We start from the raw sequence: 13,696 nt of genomic DNA on the forward strand, positions 1-13,696 counted from the left end.
GTATGATATGGTTCAAAAGGGATGTACAATGACTCCATCAACTCAAATCAACATTCTGCCGTGATAGTTGCTGGTGATAAACCTGTTGTTTCAACGGAATTCTTTCAAATATAATTAATAATTACAGGATGAGCATAGCCTCTGACAATGCCAGGCCAAAACTCCAACTTCAGGCCGTCTCTTGCCTCGCTCGGTCAGCATGTCCTTTCAATCGTCTGATCTTGAGCTGGATACATCCGTCTTTCGTCCTCAGTGATGTAGATGACTTTGTATGAGACTAGAGGGAAACTACTCAGCCGATGATCTTTGAGTACGATCCTTTCCGATCTGCTTCCACGGAATTAGGAATCGTAATTTATCCGTCGGTACAATCCAAATTCTCTTTCGTAGATATATCATGATGACTCTGGAATTAATTTACAATCCTCATATTCGCTTCTCTTTCTATTTCGGTATTACTCGAGATAACTTTATAAGACGTAGTGTTCTATTTATACTATTAGAGCTTATAGCATACTGTCTGCTCAACTCTCTTCGCGTCCATCACCAGCTGATCATTGCAAGGGTTCCACCACAGATTATTAAACTCATCTGGTAAGTCATAATGGGTGATGAGGAGCATCCAATCATCGCACCACTCTCGGAGTGAAATGCCTGGTAAGGTGGGAAAAAAAAATATCAATGCTTGCTACTTGATGATATTGCCTATGTACAAAGGGCTAAAGGCCTAATTGGGGAGAGACTTGCTAACACTGTTAGCTCGGATTCTTGCTCTTTTAGTTTGTTTATTTGGATCCTGAGGATCCTCGACGCTGTCATTTGGCTGTGCAAAGCTCCACGCAGCATCATGGAACTCAGCAGACGTCGCTGATGTATCAGAGCCCTCCTGGATGACAGTTGGCTCTGAGGTTGCCTCGCGTTCGGACGTGGACAGAACTTCGGATTGAGCTTGCCGGTGTCTCTCGTTCGCAGATTTGATATGATTGTCCCGCTGTTCTTTTGCCCAATCCCGTGCGTTCCGATACGCGGACGCCCCATGCCGAAAGCCGTCTGCGTTCCCAACCATACTCCAAGCATTTAACTGTGTCATAATATATTCAGGACGGCCATTGCTTTCTCGAGGGGCTATGGGATGTGTTGTATAGAGCTTGAGGGTACCGGCGAGGTAGGTTGATGTTATCGTGTAGGCCTTATTATCGTAGACAGGCTTATCCTGCTTGTATGACTGAAGCTTATGTATCCCTCGGGCCCCCAGGGCACCATCGTAACAAGCTTGCCTCGTGGCTACGGCGGGCGATCCGTCAGGACCCTTCGCCTCTAGGAAGAAGTTTGGGGCCATTAGAAGGGAGCCTTGTGTGGACGGGATGATAAAATCGTTAAGCTCATCCCGGATTTCACGGTTGAGCTGCTCAGGACGAGCACCATAGAAATGATCTGGTTTTGCATTTGCCAGCGTGCCATCTGTTAGAGGAGCAAGATTTCCGAATGGGTAGTCCCCTCCAACGCATTTAGGGTCACTAATATTGCCGTCAATAGTTGGAACGACAGAAGTTGCCACAGGCTTCTCTTTGGATGCGATTGTGTCTGCTCGTTTAAATTTTCGAAACTCGCTTTCAGAAAACTTTGATGGCGAAAGAGAAGGTCGTGGCTGGGCTAGTTTTTCATTTATCTCATCCCAGTTGTTCGGCATTGCGGGCAATCGGCCATCAGGATACTCATATCCATCAGGGTAAACGCCATAGTCAATAAGCCTCTGCTCGAAGTTCCGGTTATAGGTGCTTGTAGTCTTCGTAGTGGTCTTGTTGTTGCTGTCATCTGGAGGAGACCCTGCACGTCGCTTCCGGCGGCCGAAACTGTTGATACTCATTGATTGATATAAAGGGGCATGAGGATCCGGGAACTAAGCCAAGGTGTTAGCACAGGTAACAGCACGTCGCAATAATTACATACATTCCTAAGGTCAGATAAGTCAGGCCCGCCTTGCCTAGAGAGCCTCCTGATCTCCCGTAGGTTAGCGGGCTTGCAGCTCTTCGAGGGGTCGGAAGCAAGTGTCTCGTAGCGACACTTCAGCGCAGCCTGAAATTGTCGAGTGAGCGGCCGGATGGGGGGTTTAGACAGTCCCGATATGCTGTCAGAAGCACCGTTTCGTCGGTCCAGCTCCTCGAGAGCGTCCCTCGTTAACCAGATCTTCGACAAACTATCCCAATATGCTGAAGCGGGCCGGTCGAGCCTCAGCTTTTTCAATGAATGTCCGTCGAGATGTTCCTCGCGCTCCTGTCGTTTGCGAGATGGTCCCACGGAGACTGGACAAGCCATACGGCAGAGACCGTAGGCGCCTTGATTCCAAACCGCGAAGTGAGAGAACGGCCGTCTTATACCAAAGAGTCCTTCAGCTTAAACAGAGTCCATTGGGCGAGAATCCCGACCCGCAAAGACGGGAGTTGGGCATGCTCATGCACCATAAGCAGCTTTTCCATTCCCCTTGGATATCGAGATAATGCCTGTAACTCCATGTTTCGGGTAAAGTATTGCCCGACGCTGACCTGGTAACGGTTGATAAAGCTGTAAGTTGTATAATATATAGATCAGGTGAATCAGTAGGAAAAGCAGCGGGATTCGTGAGCGATACGGAAGTTCATATTGATGTCACAAAAGCTCAAGGTCGCTATCGCGCAGTGTCGCACTCGCGATACGCTCGCTGAGACGCTCAGCGCTCTCGAACAGGTTACTGTCAAGGCAGCAAACCGCGGAGCCAACATCCTGCTGTTCCCTGAAGGATATCTAGGCGGATACCCTCGAGGCTGTAATTTCGGAGCAGCAATCGGATCTCGCAATGATGCTGGACGGGATCAGTATCTCGAATACTACAAAGCTGCAGTTGATTTCGGCGATACTCCGGTCCCTAGCGGAGACGACTGGATCGAGAGAAAGCTGCCTGTTGCCGAAGGGAAGAATCATAGAGGCGATGGAACGCGCGAGGCCCTTGAACGAGTGGCCAGAGAGACGGGCCTTTTGCTTGTTGTAGGAGCTATCGAGAGATGTGGCGGTAGTCTATACTGTGCTGTAGTCTACGTTGACCCGGCGAAGGGCATGTTGGGGAAAAGAAGAAAGGTTATGCCGGTGAGTGTGATGTCGGATGTCTCGATGGATGCTCTATGGTCATGGCGAAAGAGCTGTAAAGATATATAGTCGGACACGGAGGGCTGATTGCTATGATATAGACCGGGACAGAGAGGCTGGTTTGGGCCCAAGGGCCGGCATCGACTTTGAAAGCTGTCACTGCGGAAATCAATGGCGTTAAGCTCACTCTTGCGGCAGCTATATGCTGGGAGAATTATATGCCGCTGCTTCGACAGGCCATATACCAGCAGAATGTCAACCTCTATCTCGCTCCCACGGCTGATGGCCGTGATACCTGGCTACCACTGATGCAAACCATTGCCCTCGAAGGCCGCGCCGTCGTCCTCAGCGTCAACCAATGCTTAAAACGCAGCCAGTTGCCTTCTTGGGTGACTGATGATATCAAACAGGAGTGTCAGAGTGATTCTGATGACCCTTTTGTGACCGGGGGAGGCGGTTGTATTATCAGTCCGGCCGGAAAGGTGCTGGCAGGGCCCATCTGGGACATCACCGACGAAGATGAGGAGAGTCTGCAGGTGGTTGAGGTCGATTTTGAAGACTGTGTGAGAGGAAGACTCGACATTGACGTCGCTGGGAGCTATTCACGGAATGATGCATTTAAGCTGACGGTTGAAGGGCTGGACTTGAATCCTCCGCCGCAGTAAAGAATTAAGCTTAACGGGAATAAGCATTGAACACTCGTTTTATTCCAATGATTATATTCATTCTATATGCTCATGCTATTCTTTTAGTCTCTAACCTTTAAAACGCCAAAGTGGTATTTTGCCCTGGACAAAAATTGAAGAAATCAAAACGAAATCAAGTAAACCTTTCTAAGGGGTTATTCCTCCGCCTTCATCTGGTCTTGAAAGCTCATGCCAACATATCATCCAACTTCTCTCCTAGGATATCTTCAATCATAAGAACCCACCTTCTGACCTCTCTCTCAACGTTTTCATCATCATCCTCCATCAATTCGCTGATAAATGGCAACATCTCAGGAAGCAGTGCAAGCCATTCCTCGCCTAGTTGTTCGGTCAGGCTTTGCTCACACTTCACCGCCGCAAGGCGAGTAAATGAATTAGCCCCCCTACATGAATCGGGATTTCCGCCACTGGCACGCATATACTTCATGATATGTGTGTTCAATTCCTTCTGGTTATCCGGGGAATCTGCTGCGATAGCAAGCCCAACAATACTTGGAATTGCTTCTGCCATGACTAGCTTGAGAGATGCTTGACTGATAGCCATGGATAACTGGTTTATAAGATAGCTGGAGATTGAGTTGAGATGGCTTGGTGACTGCCAGAATTCTGTTTCGAGTATAAGTGTCAGTATGCTGGTTCACTGGGAAGAGAACAAAACGAATGATAGGGCTGGGTGACATACCGTCCTGGTCATGCTCAAATGAACTTCGAAGCGTGCGCATTACCGCCGTCCATAGCGGCTGGTTTTCTTTTACATTTGGCCGTGTATTCTTTAATACATCAACAACGCTGTCAATGATATAGCTGGAGTAACCAGTGACAATAGACTATGCAGATGGATCCTAGTTAGCAGGGAAAGTATATCGATCAAAATGCAATTGCATACCTTTAAAGTGCTGAAGAAGGTTTCCAGGAACTTATAGAATGTTGTCAGTCTTGCTTGCCTGCCAGATAAATCGGTCTTATCTAGCTCTTCCGTTGCCCATTCGGTGAGTTGAATGAAGAACGGTCGGAATATGGTATCGTTCAGTTTGTATATCATCTTAATCGTTAGATCATTGATGCATGCCTCTATGTCATCAATTTGCTGTCCTTCAAATCTATCGCTGGTAGGTAGGCTGAACTGTGCTCTTCGGAAATCAAAAACTTTCCACAGGAGCTTCGAGAGTGCCGGAACGTTTTTAATGGTGTCCGACTTCGGGTGTTTCTCAATTGATAGCTTAACAATATCAAGAGTTTCCTTGACAGCCTGTAAATAGTTAATATCATGACGGATACATCTTAATGATATGTCAGTCTTACCTTCGGACCCTTCGAAACTGAGAAGTCCCAGTTGCGCTCGACTGCATTGTAAACCTCCTTCGCGTCAACCCGTTTCGCCAGCAACTGAAGCGCATCCTGGCGATTACCGTCACAGTCCTCGGACAGGCTGGCATGAGATGAACTTGATGAGAGTTGTAGAATTCTGTCCAAATCCTCTGAGGAGATCATGTAAGGGATGTGAACTAGTAAGGCAGAGAGTAGCGAATATACGGCATCGTGGAGCTCCGGATTTTGTTCCCCGGATTTTATACTGCTTTGTAGCAGATCTAAAGAACGTGGAAGGGCGATAGGAAGAACAGGGATAATAGCATCCGCGATGACCTCCGTCATAGATGCTAGACACAGGGAACTCATAATACGGATGCGATTGTCCATTTGCCCCATACATTTGTCGCCAGCCACTATAATAGCAGCTTCGACAACTTTCTCAGGGTTTTTCTTGCCATACTTCTCAGAAATCTTCTCCATGCAGGCAACAGCAGCATGCTTTAGCAGAATATCGGGCGACGTCTCCACGATGCCCACAAGTACAGACAGGAAGGAGAGAGCTTTTGATTGAGATGCTGTATCTCTATCGTTGCTATTGTCCAGGCGGTTTTCAAGTAGCCTGAGAACTTTCCTGCGAAGATCATCTTTTGGCCTCTGAAGCAGAACCTCAATAGTGTCAATGAAATCAACAAGAGAGAGGGTGCCTAACAAGGTAGCAAGAGCATCTCCGCAGGCAACGCTTATAGCCTTAATAGAACGAACACTTTCGCCTAGAGCTAATAGTCGTTCTAACATGCTGGAGAAGAGACTATGCACCTTAGTAGCACCTTCTGTCTCGTCAGACTCGAAGTACTGGGCCATTTTGTTACCAAGGGAGGTAAACTTTAGCAAATGGGACAATGTCTGAAGTAAATCAACTGCCACTTTATGAGGCTCCCTTCCATCCTCGCTTCCGATTCCAAGAAGGATTCGTGAGAGAGTCGGTTTTGGCTGCAATGCATCTTGAACAAGGCTTAAATAACGGGCATATGTCTGGAGAGAGATGAGTAAATAGTATTCGGCAAAAATAGAGTTGCAGAACTTACAGTAAGTTGAAGTTGCGCCTCAGCATTTGATGCGAGAGCAGTCATTGTGACTAACACATCCCTATCCATTCCATATTTAGTTGCCAACATGGCTAACACCGCAAAGAGGAAATCTTCTTGGCCAAGTTTGTTCACAAGCGACTCGAATAATCTGAGGCGTCGATACGATGGAATATGCTCATACGCAGTCGTGAAAGATAGAAGCAGTTCTGATGTACCCATGACGACGTCCCGCTTTTGGACTCGGAGGGAGCGAACAAGAGGGGGAATAACCTGATCAATGGTCTAGGAGGGAGAAGCAAAATGTCAATAACTTCCGAAATATAGATGAGATATGCGATTGATGCCTACCTGGTCAATAACAAGGGCCGAGTATTCGTCATCTTTTCGAAGAACACTTGAACCCATAAAAGTAAAAATTGGCATAACACTGTGAAGAACAATTTCAGGCGCTACAGTGGCGAGAGCCGCAACCAAAAGAAGAGCAGTGTTCTGGACTTGTTGGCTCTCTGATGTGCGAACGCAATCGATTATCAAGTCAGCTCTGATGACAGAAGTATCGAGTTTCTTCGGCGACCCCTAGACCTACTGTTAGCAAGAATATATTATTCGTGGACCAGAAACAACCAACCTTGTATTTATTAACGATAGAAAGCAGGATACCAAGGTTAAGGCTAAGAAGATAGCTCATTTCTGACCTAACCTGTAGCTTTAATTTGTGAACAATGGCGAGTGTTTGGAATAGACCTCCAATTAGTTCAGGATATCTCTCAGCTTGAGAAGCATCAATCAACTCAAGAATGAACGAAATTCTCCGAAGAGGAACGCTTGCTTCTGCCCGGCTGGCTGGGTTCATAGCGGTCGGGTTGCTCTGGCTCATTCGCCGTCTTTTTGGAGCAGGAGATTGAGAATCGACATTGAAAGAAGGCGATATTATTGTGTTGAGGAACCTGACAATTACTGGACCTGACAAGTTCACAGATCGGAGGAGCTCTCTGCTAGAATTTGCTAGCTCCTCAGCCTGAGGCTTAGGAGAGAGACACATATCCAGCAAATTCTCTGATGCAAACAGTTCCTTCTCCTCATCCAATGATGGCCAAATATCTTTTATGCGGGTAAATGTAGCCCCAATAAACGAAGGCCTTGTAGATTGAGGGTTTTCTTTTAATAGTGACAAAAGGGTGGAGATAGCGGTTGTGTCTTTTGGATAGATGATGGCGAGGACTTGTTGCTCCAATTCCTGCATGGAAACGTGTTCTTGGGTATCGATGCGCTTGATTTTCTCTGAATCAATTGCTCTACATTGCTCAAGCAAGGGAGACAAGAATTGAGTACGAGGAGTGGACCCGACTTTGCTAATTCGGTTGACGATCGTTAGAAGCCTGAGCTTTGTAGCGAAGAGCGGCGTGTTGATGATGTGAGAACAAATGAATGAGAAAAACTCTCGACGGACAGATTTCTTCAACCCTACGCCGGCATCTTTGGATTGGCTCGGTGTAGTTCCTCGAACAGTCTGCATGAATGTTTCTGAGACACGAGAAGAATCAAGTATACACTCTTCCAAGTCAGGCATAAACCCTTGATCGAGGAATGCGTGGATTTCCTTTCCGGAAAGCCACTGGACCATCTTTGATTGTTCATTTTCACCATATATACTGCCATGTCCCCAGGGTAAGTCTTCGATTTCTGCCAGATATTGGTTATCGACGGAAGTTAGTAGTGCAGCCGCTTCCCTTCTCACTTGTGTTGATGTATCGGATAGGGCAGATATACAATAGGGAACAAGTGCCTGCAGATCAACAGCTTTCTCATTTGATTCAAGGATGCAAGCTGTGGTCACGCCAATAGCCTTTGCGCGAGCTAGAGGTGGATAAGGACCCGAAAAGTACCGTACAAGGAATGAGAGGAGAGTGGGATTCTTAAATCTAGTATCCCTACGAAGGATGGGTAAGTCCAGAAATGCGTCCAATTTAGTTGCAGCGGTTGTAGCCTGAGTGAAAGAAACGGCCAGTTCGCTAAATAATGGAGATGGAGATTCGACAAGGAAGTTTTCTGGTTTCTGACTCCGTCTTTGAGATAAAGATGCAATGGCTGTTGCAAATTCTTCGTCTTGGAGGTGGCTCTCAGGCACATCTTCCATCTCAACATCCTCTATTTCTGCAGGCACCCCGTTGTTATCAATGGCAATCTGGAGAGTCATTTCCAAGGCTTTTATGTCGACTCGAGATTCAACAATTGCTTTCTGAAGTAGAGTATCAAGTTCTTTGGACTCAACGAATGTTGCGAGAGTGTCTGAAACCAGTTGGCGTACTTCTTCAGGCATACAGCCCTTGCGGTGGGATTGATCCACAGTTTTAAGTATAGCAGCCATTGTTTGTTTTTTATCCTCCAGGCCCATAGTATCTCGTTGGAGTATTTGACTGACAAGACATATAGACTGAGATGCAAGCCCCTCATCATCTTTTTCCAGAAGTACATTTATCAAGCCAGAAAGTAGTTTGACTATTGAATGGCTTGCACTGAGACCAGAGAATACATCAGCTGCATCTTTCAGCCGAAGAATTGATTTGATGACAGATTTTGGAAGCTCTGCTTGATCCTTTTGTTGTAAAATCACTGACAGGCAAGTAACCCCAGAAGCAATGGTGTCCCTGGTCCAAGATCCTGCCACTGCTTCCATTAAACTATCGATAGCCGTATTGCTAAGGGATCCCTTATTGGCCAGAACAACACAGAGCATGTAGCAGGCAACAACAAGCTGTGGTGCCTTTTTTAACGAAAGGCCGGTGCTAAGTGTTGGCAAAATACGGATCAAAACGTCTTCTTTATTCCGTCGTTCCACTTCCATCCTTCCTGATTGCGCAGAGTCAAGCATTGTCGAAAGGGCCTCCGCCGTAACGCCAGCCCAGAAAGAAATGAGGCCCTGGTAATGCGCTCTAGCCTTGCTGGCTTGCATAACATAGCTATTCAAGGCGGAGAAAAACTCTTTGTTTGTTGCAGCACTGTGTACAATAGAGCCTCGTGGAGGTAGCACCAAGCTTCGCTTGTATGGATGTAGCACCTTAAACGTAGTGGTTAAATTATCCGGTAAGATGGACAGAAGATTGAGAAATAAGGGAGTGGTATGGTATGGCAAGAACGTAAGAAGTAGAAATCCGGTGTTGTATTCGTGAACCCTATGCAAAAACATATCTCAGTTAGTAAACCGTCTAATCACATAGCCGGGAAAACGTGATGCCACTGGTGTGTAGGGATAATACCGGAATCGACGAATAAGCCAGTCGACGGCCTTCACGGCTGGATTGAGGAGTAACCGGCTACCGACTAAGACAAGAAACTCTTCTATGACAACGTCCAGGTCCTTATTCTGGGCCGCGGTCATCTGGCTTCTATCTTCGGCTTTGCTTTGTTCGCTGAAAAGATTTTGCTGGAAGGACTGAAAGCGAGCGTCGAGGGTACATAATTCCTGGAACCCTTCGTAGTATACCTGGTAAATCGTATCGAAATCCTGTGTGCCAGCGACTTTCTTCTCGAATATCAACGACTGCGCGTGAGCTGCTCTTTGAGCTTTTAGGTCGAATTGATGGGTTGCTTTGGCCGCGACTTGCGACAGCTGCGCGGCGAGGGACGACGCCATTGTGCAGAGGAGAGCGGAAGACTATATTGCTGAGTGAGGGTATCTAATTCATAATAGCAGCCGTCCTCCTGTTCGCCGGACCCAAGCAAGCTCTTCTCTTCCTTTGCAAGCTTGCTTCTTTTCCCCTTCAAAAATCTTTCGTTTCTTCGATCTTGAAATTCGAAAATGCAAAAAAGTATAAAATTATCTCTCTGCAAAAGGAAGTTTTTCCCGGCGCTTAAAACGCCAAGAAGTGGCAAGTTTACCCGATATCAGATGGAGCTTTACTTGTGATTTATCACCGTTGAAGACAAGGCGACCAGCGGCAAATGTAGCGCGATCAAGACAATAGCTATGGATTCTGATGGGGGAAGGGTAAGTGGCAGATTCAGCTCTTTCTAGCGCACTATAGCACTAACTTGCGTCTCATAACAAAAGGGAAAAGCGTCGATTCCAAAATTTGGAAGTTTCAAGCCGCGGTCAACAGCCCTAGCGAGTGATGGTAAAGGCAGAGATGAGAAGAAGTCTTTGAAGGAGGTTGCGGGCGATCGAGAGAGATCTAGGAGGCCTTCCAGTTCTTCTAGACATGATGAATCACACCGGGAAAGGGAGAAAAGTCGCGAGACCAGATCTCATTCCGGTAGACCCAGGCGTGATCAAAGGGTTGATATATTGAAACCCCAGCCCGCCCTAGATGCTTCGGATCTTTACGTATTGGATCCTACGGGTGATCCATACACACTGATATATGGGTCTCTCCACAAGTACGATATCCCCCGGTACTATCGTTTTGGCGCAGGCAGGGTGCTGGGTCTTCCCACAACTTACACCATTGACCAAGACCTTAGCAGCGATACAAAGATAGTGATAAAGCTAAGAGGAGCTACAGCAGATACAATACAGCGTAGCCACAAGGCACTCTGGAAATCGGCTTCCAGACCGACAAAACTCCGACGCTTGGTCCCCCGTCAAAATGAGAAGCCAGATCTAGAGCGTGATTTCCTGCCATTGAATGAAGCCGGAAGCCGGAAGCGGAGGCGTATGGCGGATGGATTCCCTGATACTTCCTATATAGCGACTGAAGAAGAGAAACTTCCTGATTACCGGTCTATCGAGGGGAAAGCTAAGCCTGAACCGGACTCTGATGTCGAAACTGATATGGGATCTGATTGGAGCCTAGAATCAGACGGAGAAGGGGCTAGGTTGCGCCATGCCAGCTTGTTCTCAAACGCGATTGATAATCCGGACGATGTCGAAGGCTGGCTCCAGCTTATCAATCACCAAGATAACATGGTCGGTGCCGCAGACAGAGAGGGTTATCGAAAGTATACATCCGCAGAAAAGAGAAGCATTGCGGACATGAAGGTGTCCTTGTATGAAAAGGCGTTAAAGGGCCTTTCTCCTAATGTTCCTCGGGACAAGCTTCTGCTCGGAATGATGGAAGAGGGCTCCCTAATCTGGGATCAAAAGACTCTATTGAATAAATGGAAGTCTGTATTGCAGTTCAACTCTGGTTATATTTCTCTCTGGATCAAGTATTTGGACGTCCAGCAAACCACTTTTACCAATTTTACTTATGAGAAATGTCGACAAGTATTCTTGGAGTGTTTGAAAGTCAATGAAAACCAACCCGATAGCACCGAGAAGCAGATTATTAGTCTCTACATCGTCTTGCGCTTGAGCCTTTTTATGAGAGAAGCTGGTTTTACCGAGCACTCAATTGGGCTATGGCAAGCCCTCCTTGAGTATAATTTTTGCTGTCCGCAAGGCCTCAATTCAAAAACCGATCGACCGGCTGCTATTTCGGCATTCTCTGAATTCTGGGAGAGTGAAGTCCCGCGGATTGGTGAAGTGGGATCAGAGGGTTGGGATAAGTCGGGTGAAGACTCACCAGATCCAAAGACTGACCCTGCCGTCCCAAACATTGATGTTAAAGATGTTTTTAGTTCTTGGGGTAGCATCGAGCAGGATTTGATGTCATCATCATTCTTACCAGCCAGAACACTCGACGAGGTGCAGGAAGATGACCCCTACCGGGTAGTACTGTTCACGGATATATCTGATTTCCTTGTTCATCTATCAGATCCTAGTATATTACACTTACTTATTGACGCTTTTCTGATATTTTGTCACTTACCGCCAATCTCACATGGAGATTGCGAAAGGACTTGTGGTTGGCATACCGACCCCTTTTTGTCGAACCGCAATCTGGATGAGATAGGAAAGCAGCTATCGGAGTGGTTTGCTTCCATCAGCACGAAGGAGGAAGATGTTGGTCCATGTTCACCGTTTTCATTCCCCAATCCGATATTCAGAAATAGTTTTGACACCCTATTTGGCGATGGAATAAACTGGTTTTCGACATTTGCACCATGGAAAGCAACATACCTTGAGAGAAGTAACCTGGTCGACGTCGAATGGATTCGGAGATCACTGAAGATGCTGGTATCAAGAATGCCGGACAATGACTACTTAGCATCCTATACTATTGCCTTGGAATATAGTATCCACCCCAAGGAGGCGAAGAAGTATGCAAAAAGCCTTTTGAAGCAGCGCCCTTCAAGCATCAAACTATACAATTCTTACGCGCTGATTGAGGCTAAAAACGGCAATATTGCTGCCGCTGAGAAAGTTTGGACAACGACTCTTTCTATGAGCCAAAGCTTCTCCAAGGAGGCTGCTCTGGACTGTATCCTCCTCTGGAATAGCTGGGTCTGGGAAGCTCTTAATAATCAGAGCGCTGGAAAAGCAACTCATCTGTTGCTTGCGATTCCTAATAATACTATAGATCTGAGTTCCTTATCAAAGGCTGGAGATGGGGATGCAGTAATTAGCGCGACAGAGCTTCTTAAGACTAAGAGAGTAGGTTTTTGGTGCCTTCGTCACAAAGTTCTGGGTTTTTGCTAACATTTTGAATAGCATTTAGATGGTATCCAGGCTCACGGGCTGACATTCCGCAATTCAGAGGTATTCAGCTACGCTACTGACTGCCTGGCCCTTTTACTTTATCTTACCCAAAACCAAGAACTGTCAGGGGCTATTGAAGTCTACGATAACGCAGAACAACGCCTCAAAGACCAGAAGTTGGATAAGGCAGTGTTCTTGGAACCAATACATCAAGCAAAGGCTCGACTGCTATATTATCATATTACTGAAAACCGTGTGTATAAACCTGCACAAGTTCGGGAAGAATTGTTCAAGAGTATCTTACTTTTCCAACAAAACACAATCTTCCTTGGCCTCTTTGCATTCAATGAAGCTCGATTCCGAGTTGAAAATCGAGTTCGATCGGTCCTCACCCGCCAAATTCATGAGCCAGCGGACGATTCGACCACTACGAAACGGTCCACGCTTATTCCTCACTTATTTTCAATCTACTCAGAGCTTCACAGAGGGGTATCTGCTGGTTCAACGGCTCACTCTGTCCGTGCTGCGTTTGAGGCTGCAGTTTCTTCACAATCGGGCCAGCACAGTGCTGCGCTATGGAAACTATTCATACAATTCGAGCTTACGTTTGGTGAGAGTGAAAAGGCACGTCTGGTATTTTTCCGTTCTATTCGGGCATGCCCATGGTCCAAACAGTTGGTTCTTTTGGCGTATGGAGAGCCACGCCTTAAGGAGTCGATGGGTTTTGATGAACTAAGGAAGGTTTTCAACGTGTTGGTCGAGAAAGAGCTGAGGGTCCATGTTGACCTGGAGGAATGGTTTGAAGAGAATGAAGAGGCCGTGGTTGGGCCGGATGATAGTGCTATGGGCCAGAAGCCCCCGATTAACATGCCGGACGATAGAAGCTCGGATGAGGATGAAGTAGCTGTTCGGTTTATCAAATAATGCTGTCTATCAAGGATTTGTATATA

The 13,696-nt window shown here is 46.7% G+C and overlaps 4 protein-coding genes across 4 annotated transcripts; 2 read left to right on the forward strand and 2 right to left on the reverse strand.

The window, feature by feature from the left end:
- Window positions 1-412: 412 nt before the first annotated feature.
- Window positions 413-2,316, reverse strand: MCYG_03167 (conserved hypothetical protein; the record flags this gene model as incomplete). Its single annotated transcript, XM_002847615.1, has 4 exons — window positions 413-487; window positions 518-654; window positions 754-1,900; window positions 1,951-2,316. 4 exons carry the CDS (start codon window positions 2,314-2,316, stop codon window positions 413-415), a joined length of 1,725 nt encoding a protein of 574 aa, XP_002847661.1.
- A 327-nt stretch (window positions 2,317-2,643) lies between these two features.
- Window positions 2,644-3,785, forward strand: MCYG_03168 (nitrilase 3; the record flags this gene model as incomplete). Its single annotated transcript, XM_002847616.1, has 2 exons — window positions 2,644-3,120; window positions 3,222-3,785. The coding sequence occupies 2 exons, from the start codon at window positions 2,644-2,646 to the stop codon at window positions 3,783-3,785; spliced, it is 1,041 nt and encodes a 346-aa protein (XP_002847662.1).
- Window positions 3,786-3,993: 208 nt separating this feature from the next.
- On the reverse strand, window positions 3,994-9,860 carry MCYG_03169 (U3 small nucleolar RNA-associated protein 10; the record flags this gene model as incomplete). The annotated part of the gene is made up of 8 exons (XM_002847617.1): window positions 3,994-4,433; window positions 4,510-4,654; window positions 4,714-5,076; window positions 5,130-6,170; window positions 6,224-6,508; window positions 6,575-6,802; window positions 6,855-9,399; window positions 9,484-9,860. The coding sequence occupies 8 exons, from the start codon at window positions 9,858-9,860 to the stop codon at window positions 3,994-3,996; spliced, it is 5,424 nt and encodes a 1,807-aa protein (XP_002847663.1).
- A 333-nt stretch (window positions 9,861-10,193) lies between these two features.
- MCYG_03170 (conserved hypothetical protein) lies at window positions 10,194-13,670 on the forward strand (the record flags this gene model as incomplete). The annotated part of the gene is made up of 3 exons (XM_002847618.1): window positions 10,194-10,214; window positions 10,278-12,701; window positions 12,759-13,670. The coding sequence occupies 3 exons, from the start codon at window positions 10,194-10,196 to the stop codon at window positions 13,668-13,670; spliced, it is 3,357 nt and encodes a 1,118-aa protein (XP_002847664.1).
- Window positions 13,671-13,696: the final 26 nt, after the last annotated feature.

Source organism: Microsporum canis, genomic scaffold (genome assembly GCF_000151145.1).
Source record: "Microsporum canis CBS 113480 supercont1.3 genomic scaffold, whole genome shotgun sequence".
NCBI classification, from domain to species: Eukaryota; Fungi; Ascomycota; class Eurotiomycetes; order Onygenales; family Arthrodermataceae; genus Microsporum; species Microsporum canis.